We start from the raw sequence: 27,668 nt of genomic DNA, 5'->3' as shown, positions 1-27,668 counted from the left end.
TACACCTTATACACACAGCCTGAAGGTCATTTAATACAATATTTATAATAACTTTGTGTATTAAACAAAGTTTATGCACATTGAGCCATCAAAAAACAAAGGTTTCACTATTTCACTCTCACTCAAAAAATTCCGGAATATTTGGATATGGGATACTCAACCTGTATTAAGGGATATTGAGGACAAGGTAAACTACCCTCGGATAACACAGTAAGGAGGCTTCTTTGGGCACATCCAACTCTTCTGCAAGAAGCCAGAAAAGCCTTTGGGGAGGTTACCCAAGTGACCCTGATTGAAGGAAATCCTTCATTTGGAGAAAAACAGGATTTTAATACCTACCCGTAAATCCTTTTCTCCTAGTCCGTAGAGGATGCTGGGGTCCACTTCAGTATCATGGGGTATAGACTGTTCCGCAGGAGCCATGGGCACTTCAAGACTTTTTCAGAGTGTGAACTAGCTCCTCCCTCTATGCCCCTCCTCCAGACCTCATTATAGGAACTGTGCCCAGGGAGACGGACATTTAGAGAAAAGGATTTACTTTTAAGTTAATGGTGAGATTCATACCAGCTCACACTTCAACCATGCCACACACATGGCATTCAACAAAACACATGCCAACGGGCATGAACATTACAGCAACCGTGCTGCAACAATTTTAACAAAATAACAACTGCAGGTCAAGTACGCACTGGGCTGGGTGCTCAGCATCCTCTACGGACTAGGAGAAAAGGATTTACCGGTAGGTATTAAAATCCTGTTTTCTCATACGACCTAGAGGATGGTGGGGTCCACTTCAGTACCATGGGGTTATACCAAAGCTCCAGTACGGGCGGGAGAGTGCGGATGACCCTGCAGCAGCGATTGACCAAACTGTAGGTCCACATCGGCCAAGGTGTCAAACTTGTAAAACTTAGCAAACGTGTTTGCCCCTGACCAAGTAGCTGCTCGGCAGCCGCCCAGGATGAGCCCACCTCTCTAGTAGAATGGGCAGTCACCGAATTTGGTATCGGCAATCCTGCTGTAGAATGATCGTGCTGAATCGTACCTCTGATCCAGCGCGCAATAGTCTGCTTAGAAGCAGGACACCCAATCTTGTTGGGAGCATACAGGACAAACAAAGCCTCTGTTTTCCGTAAGCGAGCCGTTCTTGTGACATAGATTTTCAAAGCCCTGACCACATCCAGAGACTTTGAAGCAGCGATGGTGTCAGTAGCCACTGGCACCACAATAGGCTGATTTATATGGAAAGAGGAAACCACCTTTGGAAGAAATTGTGGACGAGTTCTTAACTCAGCCCTATCTTCATGGAAAACCAAGTAAGGGCTCTTGTGGGACAAGGCCCCTAACTCAGACACCCTTCTTGCAGATGCCAAGGACAACAGCATGACCACTTTCCAAGTGAGAAATTTCAACTATCTCCTGGAGAGGTTCAAACCAATCCGACTGAAGGAATCGCAACACCACGTTAAGATCCCATGGTGCCACAGGAGGCACAAATGGAGGTTGGATGTGTAACACCCCTTTCACGAATGTGTGAACTTCTGGAAGGGAGGCCAATTGTTTCTGAAAGAAAACGGACAAGGCCGAAATCTGGACCTTGATTGAACCCAATCGTAGGCCCGCATACACACCCGCCTGGAGAAAATGGAGAAAACGTCCTAACTGAAACTCTTTCGTTGGAGTCTTCTTGATTTCACACCAAGACACATATTTTCTCCAAATACAGTGGTAATGTTTAGACGTTACCCCTTTCCTGGCCTGAATAAGAGTGGGAATGATTTCTTTGGGAATACCCTTTCGGGCTAGGATTCGGCGTTCAACAGCCATGCCGTCAAACGTAGCCGCGGTAAGTCTTGATACACGCACGGCCCCTGCTGCAGCAGGTCCTCGCAATGAGAAAGAGGCCGAGGATCTTCTATGAGCAACTCCTTAAGATCTGGATACCAAGCCCTCCTTGGCCAGTCTGGGGCAATGAGGATTGATCGAACTCCTGTTCTTCTTCTGAGTTTGAGAACTTTTGGTATCAGTGGAAGTGGAGGGAAGACATATACCGACCGAAACACCCACTGGGTCACCAGTGCATCCACTGCTATTGCTTGAGGGTCTCTCGACCTGGAACAATATCTCTGAAGCTTCTTGTTGCGACGAGACGCCATCATGTCTATTTGAGGAATTCCCCAAAGACCTGTCAACTCTGCGAAGACTTCTTGGTGGAGGCCCCATTCTCCTGGATGGAGATCGTGTCTGCTGAGGAAGTCTGCTTCCCAGTTGTCCACTCCCGGAATAAAAATTGCCGACAGAGCTTTTGCATGTCTTTCTGCCCAGAGGAGGATCTTTAACACCTCTGCCAATGCCGCTCTGCTTTTCTTTCCACCCTGACGGTTTATGTATGCGACTGCTGTTACATTGTCCGACTGGATCTGTACGGGTTGATCTTGAAGAAGATGCACCGCTTGTAGAAGGCCGTTGCAGATGGCTCTCAACTCCAGATTATGTGAAGACAAGTTACTTGACTTGACAAGCTTCATTGGAAGCTCTCCCCCTGTGTGACTGCTCCCCAGCCTAGGAGACTTGCATCCGTGGTCACCAGGATCCAGTCTTGAATCCCGAACCTGCATCCCTCTACGAGGTGAGAACTGTGTAGCCACCACAGGAGCGAAATTCTGGCTTTGGCTGACAGGATTATCCTCTGAAGCATGTGTAGATGGGATCCGGACCACTTGTCCAATAGGTCGCACTAGAATACTCTGGCATGGAATCGGCCAAACTGTATGGCCTTGTAGGCCGCTACCATCTTTCCCAACAACCGAATGCATTGATGAATTGATACCTTTGTTGGTTTCAGAATTTGTTTGACCATTCTCTGGATTTCCAGAGCCTTTTCTACTGGAAGAAATACCCTCTGTACTTCTGTGTCCAGTATCATCCCCAGAAAGGACAATCTTGTCATCGGTTCCAATTGTGGCTTTGGAAAATGTATGATCCAACCGTGATGTTGAAGTACTGTCAGGGAGGGTGCAATGTTCTGCACCAACTTTTCCCTGGACCTCGCTTTTATCAGGAGATCGACCAGGTAAGGAATTATATTGACTCCTTGCTGTCGAAGGAGGACCATCATCTTCGCCATCACCTTGGTGAACACCCTCGGTGCCGTGGAGAGTCCGAACGGCAACGTCTGAAACTGGTAATGACAATCCTGTACTGTGAATCTCAGATAAGCTTGATGCGGGGGATAAATGGGAACATGTAAGTAAGCATCTTTTATGTCCACTGACACCATGAAATCCCCCTCCTCCAGACTGGAAATCACTGCCCTCAGAGATTCCCTCTTGAACTTTAACCTTTGCAGGTAGAGATTCAGATTTTTCAGGTTTAGAATTGGTCTGACCGAGCCGTCCGGCTTCGGAACAACAAATAGGCTTGAATAAAACCCTTCTCCTTGTTGTAACAAGGGAACCAGGACAATGACTTGATCCTGACACAATTTTTGTATTGCTGCTGCTGCCACTTCACTGTCCGGGACAGAAGCTGGCAAGGCCGATTTGAAAAAACCGGCATGGGGGAACGTCTAGAAACTCCAGTTTGTACCCTTGGGACACTATTTGTACGACCCACGTGTCTAGGCCAGATTGAACCCAGAAGTGACTGAAAAGTTTCAGACGTGCCCCCACCTGAGCGGACTCACGCAGGGAGCCCCAGCATCATGCTGCAGGTTTTGCAGAAGCAGAGGTTGATTTCTGCTCCTGTGATCCCGGAGACACTGTGGGCTTTTTTCCTTTTCCCCTTCCTCTACCCGTAAAGAAAGGGGAACCTTTACCCTTTTTGCATCTATTGGGCCGAAAGGACTGCATCTGAGAGTGATGTGCCTTTTTTTACCGGTGCAGGAGCATAAGGCAAGAATGTCGACTTGCCTGCGGTAGCCGCAGAAACTAAAGCATCCAGCCCATCTCCAAACAAGGCCTCACCTTTGTACGGGAAAGCCTCCATATTTCTTTTGGAATCTGCGTCAGCATTCCATTGGCGAATCCACAACACCCTTCGTGCTGAGATTGCCATGGTAGCGGCTCTTGATCCCAAGAGACCAATATCTTTCATGGCTTCTAGCATGTACGCAGCAGCGTCTTGGATATGACCTAGTGTTAGGAGTCTCTCGTCTCTATCTAGTGTGTCAATGTCTGATGACAAGTTTTCTGACCACTTTTCAATAGCACTACTCACCCACGCACAGGCAATGGTAGTGTCCCATTTGCCACATAGATTTCAACGTAGTCTCTAACTTGCGGTCTGCCGGCTCCTTTAGTGAAGCCGTCCCAGGCGCAGGGAGAATCACCTGTTTTGTTAAACGTGACAGGGCACTGTCTAAAACGGGCGGTGACTCCCACCTTTTCCTGTCCTCTGCAGGGAAAGGATAAGCAACCTGAATTCTTTTAGGAATCTGAAATTTCTTTTCAGGGTTTGCCCAGACTCCCTCAAAGAGACTGTTTAGCTTATGAGATGGAGGAAAAGTTACATTAATTTTCTTTTCTTTATAAAAGTAAAGGTGTGTACACACGGGTCGATTTTTTCTTCCGATTCTGACTATATAGTCAGAATCGGAAGAAAATATAGTGCAGATCGCAAGGTGACAGTCACCTTTTTCGATCCCGATCCGATGCGCGGCCCCGCGCGGTCGGCATCGGCCGAAAAAATAGGCTGTGCAGGCAAGTCAATCCTGACTATCTCTATAGAAGAGATAGTCAGGATTGACACTTAGCCAAAATCGCATCGCAAGCACACTCATTATGTGCTTGCGATACTGGCTAAGTGCCGACCCGGCCCCCTGTCGCACGGTGAGAATCGGATAAGTCCGAATCTCACCGTGTGTATGCACCCTAAGCCTCCTGTGGTAAGGGAGGGGGCTCCGTAACTTCTAAGACCTCCTTTTTAGCCACAATCATGTATTGAATGTTTTTCGATAATTTAGGATCTATTCCCTTGGAATCACTAGTGTTGACACAGGAATCAGAGTCCGTGTCGGTATCAGTCTGTACTATTTGTGCAAATGACCTTTTTTGTGACCCAGAGGGGTCCCCTGTGGATGAAAGAGCAGAACTATTAAAAAATCACATCTTCCACGGATTTTCTCCAGGTTTCTACATGAGACTCAGACTTATCTAATCTCTTACTGATAATGATTCACACTATCACGTAATTCTTTCACCCATTCAGGCTCATGGTGTGCCGGCAGCGCCACCACATTACAACGCTGTGTCCCTAAAATGGCTCCCTCAGGGGAAGAGCTCAATGCCTCAGACATGTCACACAAGTGCACAAACACACCACAGACACTTCGGGGCTTATAGGGGACAGACCCACAGTAAAATCTGTCAGAAGGACACAGAAGGACTTGTAAGTTCACAACTCAGCGCCAATAACTAAAAATAAGATTTTAGTCACCGGTAAATCTATTTCTCGTAGTCCGTAGTGGATGCTGGGAACTCCGTAAGGACCATGGGGAATAGACGGGCTCCGCAGGAGACTGGGCACTCTAAAAGAAAGATTAGGTACTATCTGGTGTGCACTGGCTCCTCCCACTATGCCCCTCCTCCAGACCTCAGTTAGGATACTGTACCCGGAAGAGCTGACACAATAAGGAAGGATTTTGAATCCCGGGTAAGACTCATACCAGCCACACCGTATAACTCGTGATACTATACCCAGTTAACAGTATGAAATATAACTGAGCCTCTCAACAGATGGCTCAACAATAACCCTTAGTTAGGCAATAACTACATACAAGTATTGCAGACAATCCGCACTTGGGATGGGCGCCCAGCATCCACTACGGACTACGAGAAATAGATTTACCGGTGAGTAAAATCTTATTTTCTCTAACGTCCTAGTGGATGCTGGGAACTCCGTAAGGACCATGGGGATTATACCAAAGCTCCCAAATGGGCGGGAGAGTGCGGATGACTCTGCAGCACCGAATGAGAGAACTCAAGGTCCTCCTCAGCCAGGGTATCAAATTTGTAGAATTTAGCAAACGTGTTTGCCCCTGACCAAGTTGCAGCTCGGCAAAGTTGTAAAGCCGAGACCCCTCGGGCAGCCGCCCAAGATGAGCCCACTTTCCTCGTGGAATGGGCTTTTACTGATTTAGGATGCGGCAATCCAGCCGCAGAATGCTCCAGCTGAATTGTGCTACAAATTCAGCGAGCAATAGTCTGCTTAGAAGCAGGAGCACCGATTTTGTTGGGTGCCTACAGGATAAAAAGCGAGACAGTTTTCCTGACTCCAGCCGTCCTGGAAATATAAATTTTTAAGGCCCTGACTACGTCCAGTAACTTGGAATCTTCCAAGTCCCTAGTAGCCGCAGGCACTACAATAGGTTGGTTCAAGTGAAAAGCTGATACCACCTTAGGGAGAAACTGGGGACGAGTCCTCAATTCTGCCCTATCCATATGGAAAATCAGATAAGGGCTTTTACATGACAAAGCCGCCAATTCTGACACACGCCTGGCCGAAGCCAAGGCCAATAACATGACCACTTTCCACGTGAGATATTTCAAATCCACAGTTTTAAGTGGCTCAAACCAATGTGATTTTAGGAAACTCAACACCACGTTGAGATCCCAAGGTGCCACAGGAGGCACAAAAGGGGGCTGAATATGTAGCACTCCCTTACAAATGTCTGAACTCCAGGCAGTGAAGCCAGTTCTTTCTGGAAGAAAATCGACAGAGCCGAAATCTGGACCTTAATGGAACCCAAGTTTAGGCCCATAGTCACTCCTGACTGTAGGAAGTGCAGAAAACGACCCAGCTGAAATTCCTCTGTTGGGGCCTTCCTGGCCTCACACCACGCAACATATTTTCGCCAAATACGGTGATAATGGTTTGCGGTTACTTCTTTCCTGGCTTTTATCAGCGTAGGAATGACTTCCTCCGGAATGCCCTTTTCCTTTAGGATCCGGAATTCAACCGCCATGCCGTCAAACGCAGCCGCGGTAAGTCTTGGAACAGACAGGGCCCCTGCTGTAGCAGATCCTGTCTGAGCGGTAGAGGCCATGGGTCCTCTGATATCATTTCTTGAAGTTCTGGGTACCAAGCTCTTCTTGGCCCATCCGGAACCACGAGTATCGTTCTTACGCCTCGTTTTCTTATTATTCTCAGTACCTTTGGTATGAGAGGCAGAGGAGGGAATACATAAACCGACTGGTACACCCACGGTGTCACTAGAGCGTCCACAGCTATTGCCTGAGGGTCCCTTGACCTGGCGCAATATCTAGTTTTTTGTTTAGGCGGGACGCCATCATGTCCACCTGTGGCCTTTCCCAACGGTTTACCAACAGTTGGAAGACTTCTGGATGAAGTCCCCACTCTCCCGGGTGTAGGTCGTGTCTGCTGAGGAAGTCTGCTTCCCAGTTGTCCACTCCCGGAATGAACACTGCTGACAGTGCTAAGACGTGATTTTCCGCCCATCGGAGAATCCTTGTGGCTTCTGCCATCGCCATCCTGCTTCTTGTGCCGCCCTGTCGGTTTACATGGGCGACTGCCGTGATGTTGTCTGATTGGATCAGTACCGGCTGGTTTTGAAGCAGAGGCCTTGCCAGACTTAGGGCATTGTAATTGGCCCTCAGTTCCAGAATATTTATGTGTAGGGACGACTCCTGACTTGACCAAAGTCCTTGGAAATTTCTTCCCTGTGTGACTGCCCCCCAGCCTCGAAGGCTGGCATCCGTGGTTACCAGGACCCAGTCCTGTATGCCGAATCTGCGGCCCTCTTGAAGATGAGCACTCTGCAGCCACCACAGTAGAGATACCCTGGTCCTTGGAGACAGGGTTATCAGCCGATGAATCTGAAGATGCGATCCCGACCACTTGTCCAAGAGGTCCCACTGAAAGGTTCTTGCATGGAACCTGCCAAATGGAATTTTGCTTCGTAAGAAGCTACCATTTTTCCCAGGACTCGTGTGCAGTGATGCACCGATACCTGTTTTGGTTTCAGGAGGTCTCTGACTAGAGATGACAGCTCCTTGGCTTTCTCCTGCGGGAGAAACACTTTTTTCTGTTCTGTGTCCAGAACCATCCCCAGGAACAGTAGGCATGTGGTATGAACCAGCTGTGACTTTGGAATGTATAGAATCCATCCGTGCTGATGTAGCACTTCCCGAGATAGTGCTACTCCGACCAACAACTGCTCCTTGGACCTCGCCTTTATAAGGAGATCGTCCAAGTACGGGATAATTAAAACACCCTTTTTTCGAAGGAGTATCATCATTTCTGCCATTACCTTGGTAAAAACCCTCGGTGCCGTGGACAGTCCAAACGGCAGTGTTTGGAATTGGTAATGGCAATCCTGTACCACATATCTGAGGTACTCCTGGTGAGGATGGTAAATGGGGACATGTAGGTAAGCATCCTTGATGTCCAGGGATACCATGTAATCCCCCTCCTCCAGGCTTGCAATAACCGCCCTGAGCGATTCCATCTTGAACTTGAATTTTTTTATGTATGTGTTCAAGGATTTCAAATTTAAAATGGGTCTCACCGAACCGTCCGGTTTCGGTACCACAAACAGTGTGGAATAGTAACCCCGTCCTTGTTGAAGTAGGGGCACCTTGACTATCACCTGCTGGGAATACAGCTTGTGAATTGCCTCTAGCACAGCCTCCCTGCCTGAGGGAGTTGTCGGCAAGGCAGATTTGAGGAAACGGCGGGGGGGAGACGCCTCGAATTCCAGCTTGTACCCCTGAGATACTACTTGAAGGATCCAGGGATCCACCTGTGAGCGAGCCCACTGATCGCCAACATTTTTGAGGCGGCCCCCCACCGTACCTGGCTACGCCTGTGGAGCCCCCGCGTCATGCGGTGGACTCAGAGGAAGAATTTTGATTCTGGGAACTGGCTGACTGGTGCAGCTTTTTCCCTCTTCCCTCGTCTCTGTGCAGAAAGGAAGCGCCTTTGACCCGCTTGCTTTTCTGAAGCCGAAAGGACTGTACCTGATAATACAGTGCTTTCTTAGGCTGTGAGGAAACCGGAGGTAAAATTTTTTCTTCCCAGCTGTTGCTGTGGATACGAGGTCCCAGAGACCATCCCTAAACAATTCCTCACCCTTATAAGGCTCTATGTGCCTTTTAAAGTCAGCATCACCTGTCCAGTGTCGGGTCTCTAATACCCTCCTGACAGAATGGACATTGCATTAATTCTGGATGCCAGCCGGCAAAATATCCCTCTGTGCATCCCTCATATATAAGACGACGTCTTTAATATGCTCTTATGTTCGCAAAATAGAATCCCTGTTTGACAGGGTCACAGACCACGCTGCAGCAACACTATCTGCAGGTCTCAGTCTAGTACCTGAGTGTGTAAATACAGACTTCAGGATAGCCTCCTGCTTTTTATCAGCAGGTACCTTCAAAGTGGCCGTATCCTAAGACGGCAGTGCCACCTTTTTTTGACAAACGTGTGAGCGCCTTATCCACCCTAGGGGATATCTCCCAGCGTAACTTATCCTCTGGCGGGAAAGGGTACGCCATCAGTAACTTTTTAGAAATTACCAGTTTCTTATCGGGGCAACCCACGCTTTTTCACACTCCATTCACTCATTTGATGGGGGAACAAAACACTGCCTGCTTTTTCTCCCCAAACATAAAACCCTTTTTTTTTTTTTAGTGGTACTTGGGTTAATGTCAGAAATGTGTAACACATTTTTTATTGCCGGGATCATGTAACGGATGTTCCTAGTGGATTGTGTATATGTCTCAACCTCGTCGACACTGGAGTCAGACTCCGTGTCGACATCTGTGTCTGCCATCTTAGGGAGCGGGCGTTTTTGAGCCCCTGATGGCCTTTGAGACGCCTGGGCAGGCGCGGGCTGAGAAGCCGGCTGTCCCACAGCTGTTACGTCATCCAGCCTTTTATGTAAGGAGTTGACACTGTCGGTTTATACCTTCCACCTATCCATTCACTCTGGTGTCGGCCCCACAGGGGGCGACATCACATTTATCGGCATCTGCTCTGCCACCACATAAGCCTCCTCATCAAACGTGTCGACACAGCCGTACCGACACACCACACACACACAGGGAATGCTCTGACTGAGGACAGGACCCCACACAGCCCTTTGGGGAGACAGAGAGAGAGAGTATGCCAGCACACACCAGAGCGCTATATAATTTAGGGATTAACACTATATTGAGTGAATTTTTCCCAATAGCTGCTTGTATATACAATATTGCGCCTAAATTTAGTGCCCCCCCTCTCTTTTTAACCCTTTGAGCCTGCAAACTACAGGGGAGAGCCCGGGGAGCTGTCTTCCAGCTGCACTGTGAAGAGAAAATGGCGCCAGTGTGCTGAGAAAGATAGCCCCGCCCCTTTTTCGCGGACTTTTCTCCCGCTTTTTTAATGGATTCTGGCAGGGGTATTTATCACATATATAGCCTCTGGGGCTATATATTGTGATATATTTGGCAGCCAAGGTGTTTTGTATTGCTGCTCAGGGCCCCCCCCCCAGCGCCCTGCACCCTCAGTGACCGGAGTGTAAAGTGTGTATGAGGAGCAATGGCGCACAGCTGCAGTGCTGTGCGCTACCTTGGTGAAGACTGATGTCTTCTGCCGCCGATTTTCCGGACTCTTCTTGCTTCTGGCTCTGTAAGGGGGACGGCGGCGCGGCTCCGGGAACGAACACCAAGGACGGGTCCTGCGGTCGATCCCTCTGGAGCTAATGGTGTCCAGTAGCCTAAGAAGCCCAAGCTAGCTGCAAGCAGGTAGGTTCGCTTCTTCTCCCCTTAGTCCCTCAATGCAGTGAGCCCGTTGCCAGCAGGTCTCACTGTAAAATAAACTTTCTTTCTAGGAGCTCAGGAGAGCCCCTAGTGTGCATCCAGCTCGGCCGGGCACAGAAATCTAACTGAGGTCTGGAGGAGGGGCATAGTGGGAGGAGCCAGTGCACACCAGATAGTACCTAATCTTTCTTTTAGAGTGCCCAGTCTCCTGCGGAGCCCGTCTATTCCCCATGGTCCTTACGGAGTTCCCAGCATCCACTAGGACGTCAGAGAAATTCCTGTGTAATAATAAGATTTTACTTACCGATAAATCTATTTCTCATAGTCCGTAGTGGATGCTGGGGACTCCGTCAGGACCATGGGGAATAGCGGCTCCGCAGGAGACAGGGCACAAAAGCAAGCTTTTAGGATCACATGGTGTGTACTGGCTCCTCCCCCTATGACCCTCCTCCAAGCCTCAGTTAGGTACTGTGCCCGGACGAGCGTACACAATAAGGAAGGATCTTGAATCCCGGGTAAGACTCATACCAGCCACCCCAATCACACCGTACAACTTGTGATTTGAACCCAGTTAACAGTATGATAACAATGAAGTAGCCTCTAAAAAAGATGGCTCACAACAATAATAACCCGATTTTTTGTAACAATAACTATGTACAAGTAATGCAGACAATCCGCACTTGGGATGGGCGCCCAGCATCCACTACGGACTATGAGAAATAGATTTATCGGTAAGTAAAATCTTATTTTCTCTAACGTCCTAGTGGATGCTGGGGACTCCGTCAGGACCATGGGGATTATACCAAAGCTCCCAAACGGGCGGGAGAGTGCGGATGACTCTGCAGCACCGAATGAGAGAACTCCAGGTCCTCCTCAGCCAGGGTATCAAATTTGTAGAATTTTGCAAACGTGTTTGCCCCTGACCAAGTAGCTGCTCGGCAAAGTTGTAAAGCCGAGACCCCTCGGGCAGCCGCCCAAGATGAGCCCACCTTCCTTGTGGAATGGGCATTTACAGATTTTGGCTGTGGCAGGCCTGCCACAGAATGTGCAAGCTGAATTGTACTACAAATCCAACGAGCAATAGTCTGCTTAGAAGCAGGAGCACCCAGCTTTTTGGGTGCCTACAATATAAACAGCAAGTCAGACTTTCTGACTCCAGCCGTCCTGGAATTATATATATATATATTTTCAGGGCCCTGACAACGTCTAGCAACTTGGAGTCCTCCAAGTCCCTAGTAGCCGCAGGCACCACAATAGGTTGTTTCAGGTGAAACGCTGACACCACCTTAGGAAGAAACTGGGGACGAGTCCGCAGTTCTGCCCTGTCCGAATGGAAAATCAAATATGGGCTTTTGTAAGACAAAGCCGCCAATTTTAACAATCGCCTGGCCCAGGCCAGGGCCAACAGCATGGTCACTTTCCATGTGAGATATTTCAAATCCACAGATTTGAATGGTTCAAACCAATATGATTTGAGGAATCCCAACACTACGTTGAGATCCCACGGTGCCACTGGAGGCACACAAGGGCTGTATATGCAATACTCCCTTGACAAACGTCTGGACTTCAGGAACTGAAGCCAATTCTTTCTGGAAGAAAATCTATAGGGCCGAAACTTGAACCTTAATGGACCCCAATTTGAGGCTCATAGACACTCCTGTTTGCAGGAAGTGCAGAAAACGACCTAGTTGAAATTTTTTCGTGGAGCCTTCCTGGCCTCACCCACGCAACATATTTTCACCACATGTGGTGATAACGTTGTGCGGTCACCTCCTTCCTGGCTTTGACCAGGGTAGGTATGACCTCTTCCGGAATGCCTTTTCCCTTAGGATCCGGCGTTCAAACCGCCATGCCGTCAAACGCAGTCGCGGTAAGTCTTGGAACAGACAAGGTCCCTGCTGGAGCAGGTCCTTTCTTAAAGGCCGATGCCACGGTTCCTCTTGGAACAGACATGGTACTTGCTGAAAGCAAATCCCTTCTTAGCTCCCGAGGCCATTAGTCCTCTGTGAGCATCTCTTGAAGTTCCGGTTACCAAGTCCCTCTTGGCCAATCCGGAGCCACGAGTATAGTTCTTACTCCTCTATGTCTTATAATTCTCAATACCTTGGTTATGAGAAGCAGAGGAGGGAACACATACACCGACTGTTACACCCACGGTGTTACCAGGACGTCCACAGCTATCGCCTGAAGGTCTCGTGACCTGGCGCAATACCTGTCCCATTTTTTGTTCGGGCGGGACGCCATCATGTCCACCTTTGGTCTTTCCCAACGGTTCACAATCATGCGGAAAACTTCCCGATGAAGTTCCCACTCTCCCGGGTGGAGGTCGTGCCTGCTGAGGAAGTCTGCTTCCCAGTCGTCCACTCCCGGAATGAACACTGCTGACAGTGCTATCACATGATTTTCCGCCTAGCGAAAAATCCTTGCAGTTTTGCCACTGCCCTCCTGCTTCTTGTGCCGCCCTTTCTGTTTACGTGGGCGACTGCCGTGATGTTATCCCACTGGATCAATACCGTCTGACCTTGAAGCAGAGGTCTTGCTAAGCTTAGAGCATTATAAATTTGCTCTTAGCTCCAGTATATTTATGTGGAGAGAATTCTCCAGACTTGATCACACTCCTTGTGTGACTGCTCCCCAGCCTCTCAGGCTGGCCTCCGTGGTCACCAGCATCCAATCCTGAATGCCGAATCTGCGGCCCTCTAGAAGATGAGCACTCTGTAATCACCACAGGAGAGACACCCTTGTCCTTGGATATAGGGTTATCCGCTGATGCATCTGAAGATGCGATCCGGACCATTTGTCCAGCAGATCCCACTGAAGAGTTCTTGCGTGAAATCTGCAGAATGGAAGCGCTTCGTAATAAGCCACCATTTTTACCAGGACTCTTGTGCAATGATGCACTGACACTTTTCCTGGTTTTAGGAGGATCCCGATTAGCTCGGATAACTCCCTGGCTTTCTCCTCTGGGAGAAACACCTTTTCCTGGACTGTGTCCAGAATCATCCCTAGGACCAGCAGACGTGTCGTCGGAACAACTGCGGTTTTGGAATATTTAGAATCCACCCGTGCTGTCGTAGAACTACTTGAGATAGTGCTACTCCGACCTCCAACTGTTCTCTGGACCTTGTTCTTATCAGGAGGTCGTCCATTTTCTTTGAAGACGAATCCTCCTTTCGGTCATTACCTTGGTAAGGACCCGGGGTGCCTTGGACAATCCAACGGCATCGTCTTGAAACTGATAGTGACAGTTCTGTACCACGAACCTGAGGTACCCTTGGTGAGAAAAGGCAAATTTTGGGACATGGAGGTAAGCATCCCTGATGTCACGGGACACCATATAGTCCCCTTGTTCTTTGCTATCACTGCTCTGAGTGACTCCATCTGGATTTGAACCCTTGTAAGTGTTCAAATTTTCCAGATTTAGAATAGGTCTCACCTAGCCTTCAGTACCACCATATAGTGTGGAGTAATACCCCTTTCCTTGTTGTCGGAGGGGTCATTTTATTATCACCTGCTGGGAATACAGCTTGTGAATTGTTTTCAATACTGCCTCCCTGTCGGAGGGAGACATTGGTACAGCAGACTACAGGAACCTGCGAGGGGGGAAACCTCTCGACATTCCAATCTGTACCCCTTGGATACTACTTGTAGGATCCAGGGGTCCTGTACGGTCCCAGCGTCATGCTGAGAACTTGGTAGGAATACCCCTCTGTGCATCTCGCATATATAGAAATGCATCCTTTAAATGCTCTATAGTCAATAAAATACTGTCCCTGTCAAAGGTATCAATATTTTTAGTCAGGGAATCCGACCAAGCCACCTCAGCTCTGCACATCCAGGCTGAGGCGATCGCTGGTCGCAGTATAACACCAGCATGTGTGTGTATACTTTTTAGGATATTTTTCAGCCTCCTATCAGCTGGCTCCTTAAGTACGGCCCTATCCGTAGATGGTACCGCCACTTGTTCTGATAAGCGTGTGAGCGCCTTATCCACCCTGAGGGGTGTTTCCCACCGCGCCTTAACTTCTGGCGGGAAAGGGTATACCGCCAATAATTTTCTATCGGGGGAAACCCACGCATCATCACACACTTCATTTAATTTATCTGATTCAGGAAAAACTACAGGTAGTTTTTTCACCTCACACATAATACCCTTTTTTGTGGTACTTGGAGTATCAGAAATATGTAACACCTCCTTCATTGCCCTTAACGTGTGGCCCTAAAAGAAAATACGTTTGTTTCTTCACCGTCGACACTGAAATCAGTGTCCGTGTCTGGGTCTGTGTCGACCGACTGAGGTAAATGGGCATTTTACAGCCCCTGACGGTGTTTGAGACGCCTGGACTGTTCGCCGGCCCTCTCATGTCGTCAACCGGCTTGCAGCGTGTTGACATTGTCACGTAATTCCATAAATAAGCCATCCATTCCGGTGTCGACTCCCTAGAGAGTGACATCACCATTACAGGCAATTTGCTCCGCCTCCTCACCAATATTTTCCTCATACATGTCGACACACACGTACCGACATACAGCACACACATAGGGAATGCTCTGATAGAGGACAGGACCCACTAGCCCTTTGGGGAGACAGAGGGAGAGTTTGCCAGCACACACCAAAACGGTATAATTATCCAGGGACAACCTTTATATAAGTGTTCCTCCCTTATAGCATTTTAATATATATACATATCGCCAAATCAGTGCCCCCCCTCTCTGTTTTAACCCTGTTTCTGTAGTGCAGTGCAGGGGAGAGCATGGGAGCCTTCCCACCAGCCTTTCTGTGAGGGAAAATGGCGCTGTGTGCTGAGGAGAATAGGCCCCGCCCCCTTTTCGGCGGGCTTCTTCTCCGGAGTTTTAGATATCTGGCAGGGGTTAAATACATCCATATAGCCTCAAGGGCTATATGTGATGTATTTTTCGCCATACAGGTATTATACATTGCTGCCCAGGGCGCCCCCCCCCAGCGCCCTCCGTGACCGCTGTGTGAAGTGTGCTGACAACAATGGCGCACAGCTGCAGTGCTGTGCGCTACCTGATGAAGACTGAGAGTCTTCTGCCGCCTGGTTCCGGACCTCTTCATCTTCAGCATCTGCAAGGGGGGTCGGCGGCGCGGCTCCGGGACGAACCCCAGGGCGAGCCCTGTGTTCCGACTCCCTCTGGAGCTATGTCCAGTAGCCTAAGAATCCAATCCATCCTGCACGCAGGTGAGTTGAAAATCTCTCCCCTAAGTCCCTCGATGCAGTGAGCCTGTTGCCAGCAGGACTCACTGAAAATAAAGAACCTAAAAACTTTTTCTAAGCAACTCTTTAAGAGAGCCACCTAGATTGCACCCTTCTCGGCCGGGCACAAAAACCTAACAGAGGCTTGGAGGAGGGTCATAGGGGGAGGAGCCAGTACACACCATGTGATCCTAAAAGCTTGCTTTTGTGCCCTGTCTCCTGCGGAGCCGCTATTCCCCATGGTCCTGACGGAGTCCCCAGCATCCACTAGGACGTTAGAGAAATAAAATGTACACAAAGACCTGTAGCACTTTTATAATGCCAAACATCTATAATTAAGCACCAATTTACGTTGTGCCCCCCCCCTATTTGCACCCTGATACTTGAAGTGGAGGAGGACCAGCGTTTCTTCCCCTGCAGCATTGCTTGGAGAAAATGGCGCTGAAGAGTGTGCTGGCTGAGGAGGAAGCCCCGCCCCCTGTAATGGCGCGCTTCCCCTCAGAATTCATCACAAAAATATTTATACTGGTGGCGGTGTAGGATTGTGCCATGGCATAATATACTACTTTTGCCAGTCTAAGAGTAGGTTTCATGCTGCCCCCCCCCCCCCCCCCCCCCCCTTCTGTGCGCTATGTAATGGATAGCATGTACCTTGAGCCGTCACGATGACCGGAGGTCCCTCTTGCAGATCTCCGGTAATAGCACTCACCCGTCTTCTGACTCTGTTAGGGGGGTGCCGGCGTGCTGTGGGAGTGAGCGCATAGCCGCAGCTAGTGTTCAGTACCCTTCAGGAGCTAATGGCGTCCTGTCAGCCAGAAGCAGAGCCATGAAACTATTCAAGAAGTTGGTTCCTACTTCTGCCCCCTCAGTCCCACGACGCAGGGAGACTGTTGCCAGCAGTTCTCCCTGAAAATAAAAAACCTAACAGTCTTTTTAGTGAAACTCAGTAGAGCTCCACTAGAGTTCAACCAGTCTGCCTGGGCACATTTTGTAAACTGAGGTCTGGAGGGGCATAGAGGGAGGAGCAAGTTCACACTCTGAAAAAGTCTTGAAGTGCCCATGGCTCCTGCGGAACTGTCTATACCCCATGGTACTGAGTGGACCCCAGCATCCTCTAGGACATATGCGAAAGTTGGTTTCCACGATAATGAATCTACTTGGAGGGAAATCAAATTTATTTCCACAAGAGCCAACATCCAGGATTTATTAATTTCAGCCTCCTTCATTATCACAATCAGCAAGTGAGAACTATAAGCCTGGAGGGCAATACAATACACAGAACGTTCATTCTACCCCATGGCAACCTTTCCCAGCCTTCAGGATTAGGAAAGATAGAATATAGAATCCCCGATGACCAGGGTCTGCCTCAGTCCCCTCTAAAACAAGTAAGGTATTATAGACACATTATCTCAATGACCAATGGGTTGTAGACACCCTAATAGATATAAGACAGATTCATCAGCATCCAGAGGGAAATGTCGTTGTCCGGTTTAGACCACCATCGGCCTTGCAGAACAATCCTACATGCCTTTATCATAGCAAGAGCCCTGGTTCCTTCACAGAAGGGGGTCAGAGGATTTTTATTCCAGAATTTTTCTTGTCAAAACAAAAAGTTCCACTTATCACACAACTCTGGGCCTGAGGAGACAATTTGTCATTGTCAGACCATTCCAAATGGGATCTGGGAATTGTAACCTCTCTGCTATCAGCACAGGGGACTCTCTCACAGCCATAGCGCTGCCAAAATTCTTCCTTCCATGTTCCAGTTCAACACAGGTAGGTGCTAGATCATGGGATGTTACATCAGCCTGGCACTCTACAAGGGCTGTATATGGATCGGGAAGAAGCGCAGTTCATCAGTTTGCTGAGGAAATGACAACAGCATAAAGCTGGAGAAGCAGAACTATGACATAAGATATAGCAAATCTCGGACGGAAAGAAACCGCCAGCATTCCATAGGGCAGGGAAGTAGAGTGCAGGAGCAGAATACACGTCACGGCGGGCACGTGGTTCCCGGAATACTGCTGCTACACCGCTGGCAATAAGCCAGCATGCCAAAGTACCAAGGCTTATTTTTTTCTCAACACAAAGAGGTATATGGACAAAGTGATGGCTTTTACCTTTGAAATGTAAACATCGAATATTAGTTCCACTTTAAATTTCAAGGTCAAAGCCACCACTGTGTAAGCATACCCCAAAGGTACAGTGGCAGAAAAGATGAAAACACAGCCTTCGTCTTCCCTCCGTTTCCACGAAGAAGGAATAGAAAAATTGTGGTCACTAGGCCAGTAGGTTTCCTGTGGCTTGGCAGATGCACCAGAACTGGAGGAATCGTGGCCTCTACCTCCTTGCTCAGACCTGATGCTGCACATAATATGGATGAAAGGCTGGACCCAGAAGCAAATACATTTTCAAACTGAGGGAGAACATCTCAGCGATAAAGGAATATTGGAGTCCATAATACTTTGTCAGGAGAAAATCTTCTATACTATCTTCTAGAAGCAGCTAGATAAATGTTAAGTGGAATCTGATTGGTTGCTATAGGCAATGGCTCCACTTAAAAAAAAACACAAAAAAAAAACACACCCCACACCTTAGTAAATATACCTCAATGTATTTAGGAAGAGGGGTGGGCAATAAGCATCCCCCCAGCTGTTGTGGGAATACACATCCCAGCATGCCTTGCTATAGTTTTGCTATAAGGGCATGCTAAAACTGTGGCAGGGCATTTTGGGATGTGTAGTTCAACAACAGCTGGAGGTCCGCTTAATGCCCACCCGTTGGAACTCTAAAATATCATGTCCCTTCTAGATGGACCAGAGAAGTGGCCGTAGAGGTAGACAAGAAATGTGACTCAAGTGCCAGAAACAGTAAGAGCACACTGCGCTCAGGGGTTGTTATAGAACTTTACAAAGCAGCACGATGGACGTCTACTATCCCCTGGTGACTCCGTTTGGACAACACTTTCACCCACAAGCACTTGTATAAATGTTCGACTATGGAGCATATACAGCGCAATGGTTTATTATATGGATCTCCCTCTAGTATTGCTCGGTTGCTGCCTGTTAAGGGCTGCCACTGACACCTGTAAGAGAAAATAGTGACATATACCTGGTAATCATAGTAAGTAACAGTTTCTGAGGTTGAAAAGACAAATTGTCCGAGTTCAACCTGTTAGTCACTTTTTTTCAATGTATCCCACGGCATCCCAGGTTCTGCCACCCATGCCGTACACTCCCTGGAACAGAATGGCCGTGGCGGGTGACATGTCCCTCTCGATAAACACATATCAGCTATTTAGCATCACAGACAGGCAATACGGTACACGGAAGTTTGCATTTATTGCACGATGTTACAAAATACTGTGACTTTTGTAGGCCCTGATGTAGTGGTGTGTGTGTTTTGTGGCTTTTAAAATATTTTATTTCATAAAAAGATACATACAAAACTGAAAATCACACTTGTAATACAAAAGTCACCATCCAGCAATATAATAGTTTACCTGCTTGTTGCAGATGTGGAAGTTAAACCTTGCTAATTACCCCCCCAACTGCCCCTTTCACACTGCATGGCGTTCTCCTAGACGAGGCAGGAAATTATGAAATGCCGTCTCACATTCGCCGCAGATGAGCGAGGATAAATATGGGACGGTCTCATACAATAAGAGCCATATAGTAAGCTGACAAGAACTAGGAGGGCTGGATAGGACTATTCAAAAACAAAAAATGAGAAGATGGCTCCTTAGCATCTGGACTGAGTCATTGTTGTGCAACCAAACTGCTGACTCGCAGGGGAAACCTCTCGGAATCTGTACAGGGTATCATTAATACAGGGGGTACAGGCGTCCTATTTACACAAGAACGGAGGACAGGTCAATCTTTGCCCATGGACTGGAACATCACACAACCAACTACACATATATACAGAAATGTTATCTACAAAACACACCAGGCTACCAGCTCTCTCCCGAAGAAACCAATTCCAGGTTTGAACTGAGCTCTGTGTGAAGAACAGGTGACCCAAAAAATAGAATATTTGTTCATTAAACAAACTACTTTCCCGTGGATTCCTGTAGGGTGCCCCCGGAACCCCGACCATGTTTTTACATCGCGCTAATGGGAGCTGCAGCGCAGATTTTGCTACAGTGCACTTGCTGATGCACTTCCAGACCAAATAAAACAAAAAACACTTTCTAGGAGATAAAAAACTGAGCTTCAAAAGACTCTACAGAACAGAGTCCAACAAATTTGCTGAATTCCTTAACTCCCCGCTCAAAAAAACAAAACAAAAAAGAGAGTCACTTGAGAAATGACAATTCTCGGACACCCGTTGCACCGCCTCACGGCAATTTGGAAAAGTCTGCAGGCGTGTAACCTTCACCTGATCACAAAGAACGTATCATCAGCGGGATTGTTAGAGTGTCAAAGTGGATATCAGCTGAACACTGGTTCTGCTCACTAAACGACTGTCGCTTTTCTAGGTATATTAGAGGCATGAGGTCTGCGGTGCCATGTGCCTCAGTTGTGTCACTAGATCGCAAAGAATAAACAGGTTGCTTTCTCATAGGGATGAAGCCCCCTCCCCCAGCTGCATATAGGTGATGGGTAGGAGTTAAATGCTCCATAATGCAGCCTCATAAATTACACACAGGGCTCTGCGCGGGGGGTGGAAGTAGCACAAAACCTGCCTCCCTAGTTTCCAGCATCCTCACACTTCACACCAAGTAATGATCACAGAGCCGAGCTGATCCCTCAGAGGACAACAAATAATTTAGTTTTAGAAAAATAGAACAATAAAAAGGTAAATGCCGGTCTGGGGGTCTGACGCGTGTTACTGCGGCATCAAGTGCCGCACGTTGTATTTGGAAGTGTCTTGGTACTGTGTCATCGGTTTGTCCGCAATGCCACACGTGCCCACTCCGACCTTGCCGGTGACGCTCTCGGGGGAGGCAAAGATGCTTCTTTTCACCTGCAAGAAAACAAAAACCATCAATAAACTTGTATGTAGTGCAAAGTTTCTCTGGCCCCTCTGAATGGTTCTGTGGGGGAAGCCTGAGCTGTAGCAGCGTCTCAGTCTTCAGAGAGTAACATCTAACCCTTCCCCCATCACCTCTCAGGAGCGACAGAGCGCTATGGATGCGTCTCATTGTCGGCAGGCTTGAAACAAGTCACTGCGCACAGCGATCATGTGACTACGCCCCTAAACAGAGGCTCTGGGAGCGCTATAGATAATTCACAAGCAAAACTTACACAGCGTCTGGAATCACCAATTAGCAGGCTATATCTTATTTTGTGGTGTTCCTCTTTGGAAAGCAGATTATACACTGGCACAGGTTATTCTGGCTGCTATTGCCATATAAACAGTAAGGTGAGTGACTGGTCATTGGTTCCTAATACACTACATTATACCAGTGGAGCAGACTCATTACCGACAATACCATGCACTCCTTTGCAAATCAACACAATAAAATACTAAAAAGACAGTCCATAGTCCGGGACGTACTATAAAATGTCTTCATCAGGATTGGCCATTACAATATAAGATCTACTACATACACGGAAGCAGCTGGATAATTTGATACAGTGTTTAGCTGGCGAGCCACCTTTGTGATAACTCAGCCGATCGGGTAAACGCTTCTGATCGAGTACCGTGCCCCCAGCTTACCCCCGTGTGTGAGCCCCATACATACTGTGATAGAGATAGCAGAGTGTGCCCAGGCTTCTATGGGAATCAGGAGGATAGGCTGATAAGTATTAAAAAGCACGTAAGATGCCACTTCCTGATCGTTATACGCCTTGTATTGGCTAGTGCTCCTGCAACGCACCTGCATATATAATAGTCAGCCCATTCACCTAATATAAACTGTATAGATGCGTACCCAGCTTTAGAACGTAATACATGTTGAGTATCCCTTATCCAAAATTCAAAATCCCACATTTTTCAGTCCCCTACTGAGATAATGACATATATATTATGTGTATATATAGATACATTATATAGATATATAATCTAATATAATAAGATTTTACTCACCGGTAAATCTATTTCTCGTAGTCCGTAGTGGATGCTGGGGACTCCGTAAGGACCATGGGGAATAGCAGCTCCGCAGGAGACTGGGCACAACTAAAGAAAGCTTTAGGACTACCTGGTGTGCACTGGCTCCTCCCACCATGACCTCAGTTAGGATACTGTGCCCGGAAGAGCTGACACAATAAGGAAGGATTTTGAATCCCTTTAGTTAACAATAACTATGTACAAGTATTGCAGACAATCCGCACTTGGGACGGGCGCCCAGCATCCACTACGGACTACGAGAAATAGATTTACCGGTGAGTAAAATCTTATTTTCTCTGACGTCCTAGTGGATGCTGGGAACTCCGAAAGGACCATGGGGATTATACCAAAGCTCCCAAACGGGCGGGAGAGTGCGGATGACTCTGCAGCACCGAATGAGAGAACTCAAGGTCCTCCTCAGCCAGGGTATCAAATTTGTAGAATTTCGCAAACGTGTTTGCACCTGACCAAGTAGCAGCTCGGCAAAGTTGTAAAGCCGAGACCCCTCGGGCAGCCGCCCAAGATGAGCCCACCTTCCTTGTGGAATGGGCTTTTACTGATTTAGGATGCGGCAGTCCAGCCGCAGAATGCGCCAGCTGAATTGTGCTACAAATCCAGCGAGCAATAGTCTGCTTAGAAGCAGGAGCACCCAGCTTGTTGGGTGCATACAGGATAAATAGCGAGTCAGTTTTCCTGACTCTAGCCGTCCTGGAAACATAAATTTTCAAGGCCCTGACTACGTCCAGCAACTTGGAATCCTCCAAGTCCCTAGTAGCCGCAGGCACCCCAATAGGTTGGTTCAAGTGAAAAGCTGATACCACCTTAGGGAGAAACTGGGGACGAGTCCTCAATTCTGCCCTATCCATATGGAAAATCAGATAAGGGCTTTTACATGACAAAGCCGCCAATTCTGACACACGCCTGGCTGAAGCCAAGGCCAATAACATGACCACTTTCCACGTGAGATATTTTAGATCCACGGTTTTAAGTGGCTCAAACCAATGTGATTTTAAGAAACTCAACACCACGTTGAGATCCCAAGGTGCCACTGGAGGCACAAAAGGGGCTGAATATGCAGCACTCCCTTAACAAACGTCTGAACTTCAGGTAGTGAAGCTAGTTCTTTCTGGAAGAAAATCGACAGAGCCGAGATCTGTACCTTAATGGAGCCTAATTTCAGGCCCATAGTCACTCCTGCTTGTAGGAAATGCAGAAATCGACCCAGTCGAAATTCCTCTGTTGGGGCCTTTTTTGCCTCACACCAAGCAACATACATCCGCCATATGCGGTGATAATGCTTTGCAGTTACATCTTTCCTGGCTTTAATCAGCGTAGGAATGACTTCCTCCGGAATGCCCTTTTCCTTCAGGATCCGGCGTTCAACCGCCATGCCGTCAAACGCAGCCGCGGTAAGTCTTGGAACAGACAGGGCCCCTGCTGCAGCAGGTCCTGTCTGAGCGGCAGAGGCCATGGGTCCTCTGAGATCATCTCTTGAAGTTCCGGGTACCACGCTCGTCTTGGCCAATCCGGAACCACGAGTATTGTTCTTACTCCTCGTTTTCTTATTATTCTCAGTACCCTTGGTATGAGAGGCAGAGGAGGGAACACATAAACCGACTGGTACACCCACGGTGTCACTAGAGCGTCCACAGCTATCGCCTGAGGGTCCCTTGACCTGGTGCAATATCTCTCCAGTTTTTTGTTTAGGCGGGACGCCTTCATGACCACCTGTGGCCTTTCCCAACGGTTTACCAACAGTTGGAATACTTCTGGATGAAGTCCCCACTCTCCCGGGTGTAGGTCGTGTCCGCTGAGGAAGTCTGCTTCCCAGTTGTCCACTCCCGGAATAAACACTGCTGACAGTGCTAAGACGTGATTTTCCGCCCATCGGAGAATCCTTGTGGCTTCTGCCATCGCCATCCTGCTTCTTGTGCCGCCCTGTCGGTTTACATGGGCGACTGCCGTGATGTTGTCTGATTGGATCAGTACCGGCTGTTTTTGAAGCAGAGGCCTTGCCAGACTTAGGGCATTGTAAATGACCCTCAGTTCCAGAATATTTATGTGTAGGGACGACTCCTGACTTGACCAAAGTCCTTGGAAATTTCTTCCCTGTGTGACTGCCCCCCAGCCTTGAAGGCTGGCATCCGTGGTTACCAGGACCCAGTCCTGTATGCCGAATCTGCGGCCCTCTTGAAGATGAGCACTCTGCAGCCACCACAGTAGAGATACCCTGGTCCTTGGAGACAGGATTATCAGCCGATACATCTGAAGATGCGATCCCGACCTCTTGTCCAAGAGGTCCCACTGAAAAGTTCTTGCATGGAACCTGCCGAATGGAATTTTGCTTCGTAAGAAGCTACTATTTTTCCCAGGACTCGTGTGCAGTGATGCACCGATACCTGTTTTGGTTTCAGGAGGTCTCTGACTAGAGATGACAGCTCCTTGGCTTTCTCCTGCGGGAGAAACACTTTTTTCTGTTCTGTGTCCAGAACCATCCCCAGGAACAGTAGGCGTGTGGTAGGAACCAGCTGTGACTTTGGAATGTATAGAATCCATCCGTGCTGTTGTAGCACTTCCCGAGATAGTGCTACTCCGACCAACAACTGCTCCTTGGACCTCGTCTTTATAAGGAGATCGTCCAAGTACAGGATAATTAAAACTTCCTTTCTCGAAGGAGTATAATAATTTCTGCCATTACCTTGGTAAAGACCCTCGGTGCCGTGGACAGTCCAAACGGCAGTGTTTGGAATTGGTAATGGCAATCCTGTACCACAAATCTGAGGTACTCCTGGTGAGGATGGTAAATGGGGACATGTAGGTAAGCCTCCTTGATGTCCAGGGATACCATGTAATCCCCCTCCTCCAGGCTTGCAATAATCGCCCTGAGCGATTCCATCTTGAACTTGAATTTTTTTATGTATGTGTTCAAGGATTTCAAATATAAAATGGGTCTCACCGAACCGTCCGGTTTCGGTACCACAAACAGTGTGGAATAGTAACCCCGCCCTTGTTGAAGTAGGGGCACCTTGACTATCACCTGCTGGGAATACAGCTTGTGAATTGCCTCTAGCACAGTCTCCCTGCCTGAGGGAGTTGTCGGCAAGGCAGATTTGAGGAAACGGCGGGGGGGAGACGCCTCGAATTCCAGCTTGTACCCCTGAGATACTACTTGAAGGATCTAGGGATCCACCTGTGAGCGAGCCCACTGATCGCTGAAATTTTTGAGGCGGCCCCCCACCGTACCTGGCTACGCCTGTGGAGCCCCCCCGTCATGCGGTGGACTCAGAGGAAGCGGGGGAAGAATTTTGATTCTGGGAACTGGCTGACTGGTGCAGCTTTTTCCCCCTTCCCTCGTTTTACACGCTTGCATTTCTGAAGCCGAAAGGACTGTACCTGATAATACAGTGCTTTCTTAGGCTGTGAGGAAACCTGAGGTAAAAATTTTTCTTCCCAGCTGTTGCTGTGGATACGAGGTCCCAGAGACCATTCCCAAACAATTCCTCACCCTTATAAGGCTCTATGTGCCTTTTAAAGTCAGCATCACCTGTCCAGTGTCGGGTCTCTAATACCCTCCTGACAGAATGGACATTGCATTAATTCAGGATGCCAGCCGGCAAAATATCCCCCTGTGCATCCCTCATATATAAGACGACGTCTTATGTTCGCAAAATAGTATCCCTGTTTGACAGGGTTACAGACCACGCTGCAGCAGCACTATCTGCAGGTCTCAGTCTAGTACCTGAGTGTGTAAATACAGACTTCAGGATAGCCTCCTGCTTTTTATCAGCAGGTACCTTCAAAGTGGCCGTATCCTAAGACGGCAGTGCCACCTTTTTTGACAAACGTGTTAGCGCCTTATCCACCCTAGGGGATATCTCCCAGCATAACTTATCCTCTGGCGGGAAAAGGTACGCCATCAGTAACTTTTTAGAAATTACCAGTTTCTTATCGGGGGAACCCACGCTTTTTCACACTTCATTCACTCATTTGATGGGGGAACAAAACACTGCCTGCTTTTTCTCCCCAAACATAAAACCCTTTTTTAGTGGTACTTGGGTTAATGTCAATTTTCATTGCCGGGATCATGTAACGGATGTTCCTAGTGGATTGTGTATATGTCTCAACCTCGTCGACACTGGAGTCAGACTCCGCGTCGACATCTGTGTCTGCCATCTGAGGGAGCGGGCGTTTTTGAGCCCCTGATGGCCTTTGAGACGCCTGGGCAGGCGCGGGCTGAGAAGCCGGCTGTCCCATAGCTGTTACGTCATCCAGCCTTTTATGTAAGGAGTTGACACTGTCGGTTAATACCTTCCACCTATCCATCCACTCTGGTGTCGGCCCACAGGGGGCGACATCCCATTTATCGTCATCTGCTCCGCCTCCACATAAGCCTCCTCATTAAACATGTCGACACAGCCGTACCGACACACCGCACACACACAGGGAATGCTCTGACTGAGGACAGGACCCCACACAGCCCTTTGGGGAGACAGAGAGAGAGTATGCCAGCACACACCAGAGCGCTATATAATGTAGGGATAAACACTATCACTGAGTGAATTTTCCCCAATAGCTGCTTGTATAAACAATATTGCGCCTAAATTTAGTGCCCCCCCTCTCTTTTTAACCCTTTGAGCCTGAAAACTACAGGGGAGAGCCTGGGGAGCTGTCTTCCAGCTACACTGTGAAGAGAAAATGGCGCCAGTGTGCCGAGGGAGATAGCTCCGCCCCTTTTTCGCTGACTTTTCTCCCGCTTTTTTATGGATTCTGGCAGGGGTAATTATCACATATATAGCCTCTGGGGCTATATATTGTGATTATTTTGCCAGCCAAGGTGTTTTTATTGCTGCTCAGGGCGCCCCCCCAAGCGCCCTGCACCCTCAGTGACCGGAGTGTGAAGTGTGTATGAGGAGCAATGGCGCACAGCTGCAGTGCTGTGCGCTACCTTGGTGAAGACTGAAGTCTTCTGCCGCCGATTTTCCGGACCATCTTCATGCTTCTGGCTCTGTAAGGGGGACGGCGGCGCGGCTCCGGGAACGAACACCAAGGACGGGTCCTGCGGTCGATCCCTCTGGAGCTAATGGTGTCCAGTAGCCTAAGAAGCCCAAGCTAGCTGCAAGCAGGTAGGTTCGCTTCTTCTCCCCTTAGTCCCTCGCTGCAGTGAGCCTGTTGCCAGCAGGTCTCACTGTAAAATAAAAAACCTAATTATATACTTTCTTTCTAGAAGCTCAGGAGAGCCCCTAGTGTGCATCCAACCTCGGCCGGGCACAAAATCTAACTGAGGCTTGGAGGAGGGTCATAGTGGGAGGAGCCAGTGCACACCAGGTGACCTAAAAGCTTTCTTTAGTTGTGCCCAGTCTCCTGCGGAGCCGCTATTCCCCATGGTCCTTTCGGAGTTCCCAGCATCCACTAGGACGTCAGAGAAAATGGTTTGCGTTCACTTCTTTCCTAGCCTTAAATAGCGTAGGGATAACTTCCTCCGGAATGCCCTCTTCCTTCAGGATCCGGCGTTCAACCGCCACGCCGTCAAACGCAGCCGCGGTACGTCTTGGAACAGACAGGCCCCCTGCTGCAGCAGGTCCTGTCTGAGCGGCAGAGGCCATGGGTCCTCTGAGATCATTTCTTGGAGTTCTGG

General features: G+C 48.5%; 1 protein-coding gene across 2 annotated transcripts in view; it reads right to left on the bottom strand.

The window, feature by feature from the left end:
- Positions 1 to 19,296: 19,296 nt before the first annotated feature.
- The window catches only part of SMNDC1 (survival motor neuron domain containing 1), a 29,365-nt gene continuing 20,993 nt past the window's right edge, over positions 19,297 to 27,668 (bottom strand). For both annotated transcript variants that reach the window (XM_063962637.1, XM_063962638.1), the window contains exon 6: positions 19,297 to 20,947. In XM_063962637.1, coding sequence (XP_063818707.1) covers positions 20,810 to 20,947 — 138 coding nt within the window. In that variant the 3' untranslated portion in view covers positions 19,297 to 20,809. The remainder of the gene's footprint in view (positions 20,948 to 27,668) is intronic.

Source organism: Pseudophryne corroboree, chromosome 3 (assembly GCF_028390025.1).
Source record: "Pseudophryne corroboree isolate aPseCor3 chromosome 3, aPseCor3.hap2, whole genome shotgun sequence".
Lineage (NCBI taxonomy): Eukaryota > Metazoa > Chordata > Amphibia > Anura > Myobatrachidae > Pseudophryne > Pseudophryne corroboree.
The sequence above is the reverse complement of the archived record's forward strand: the minus strand, read 5'-3'. Positions and strand labels throughout refer to the sequence as shown.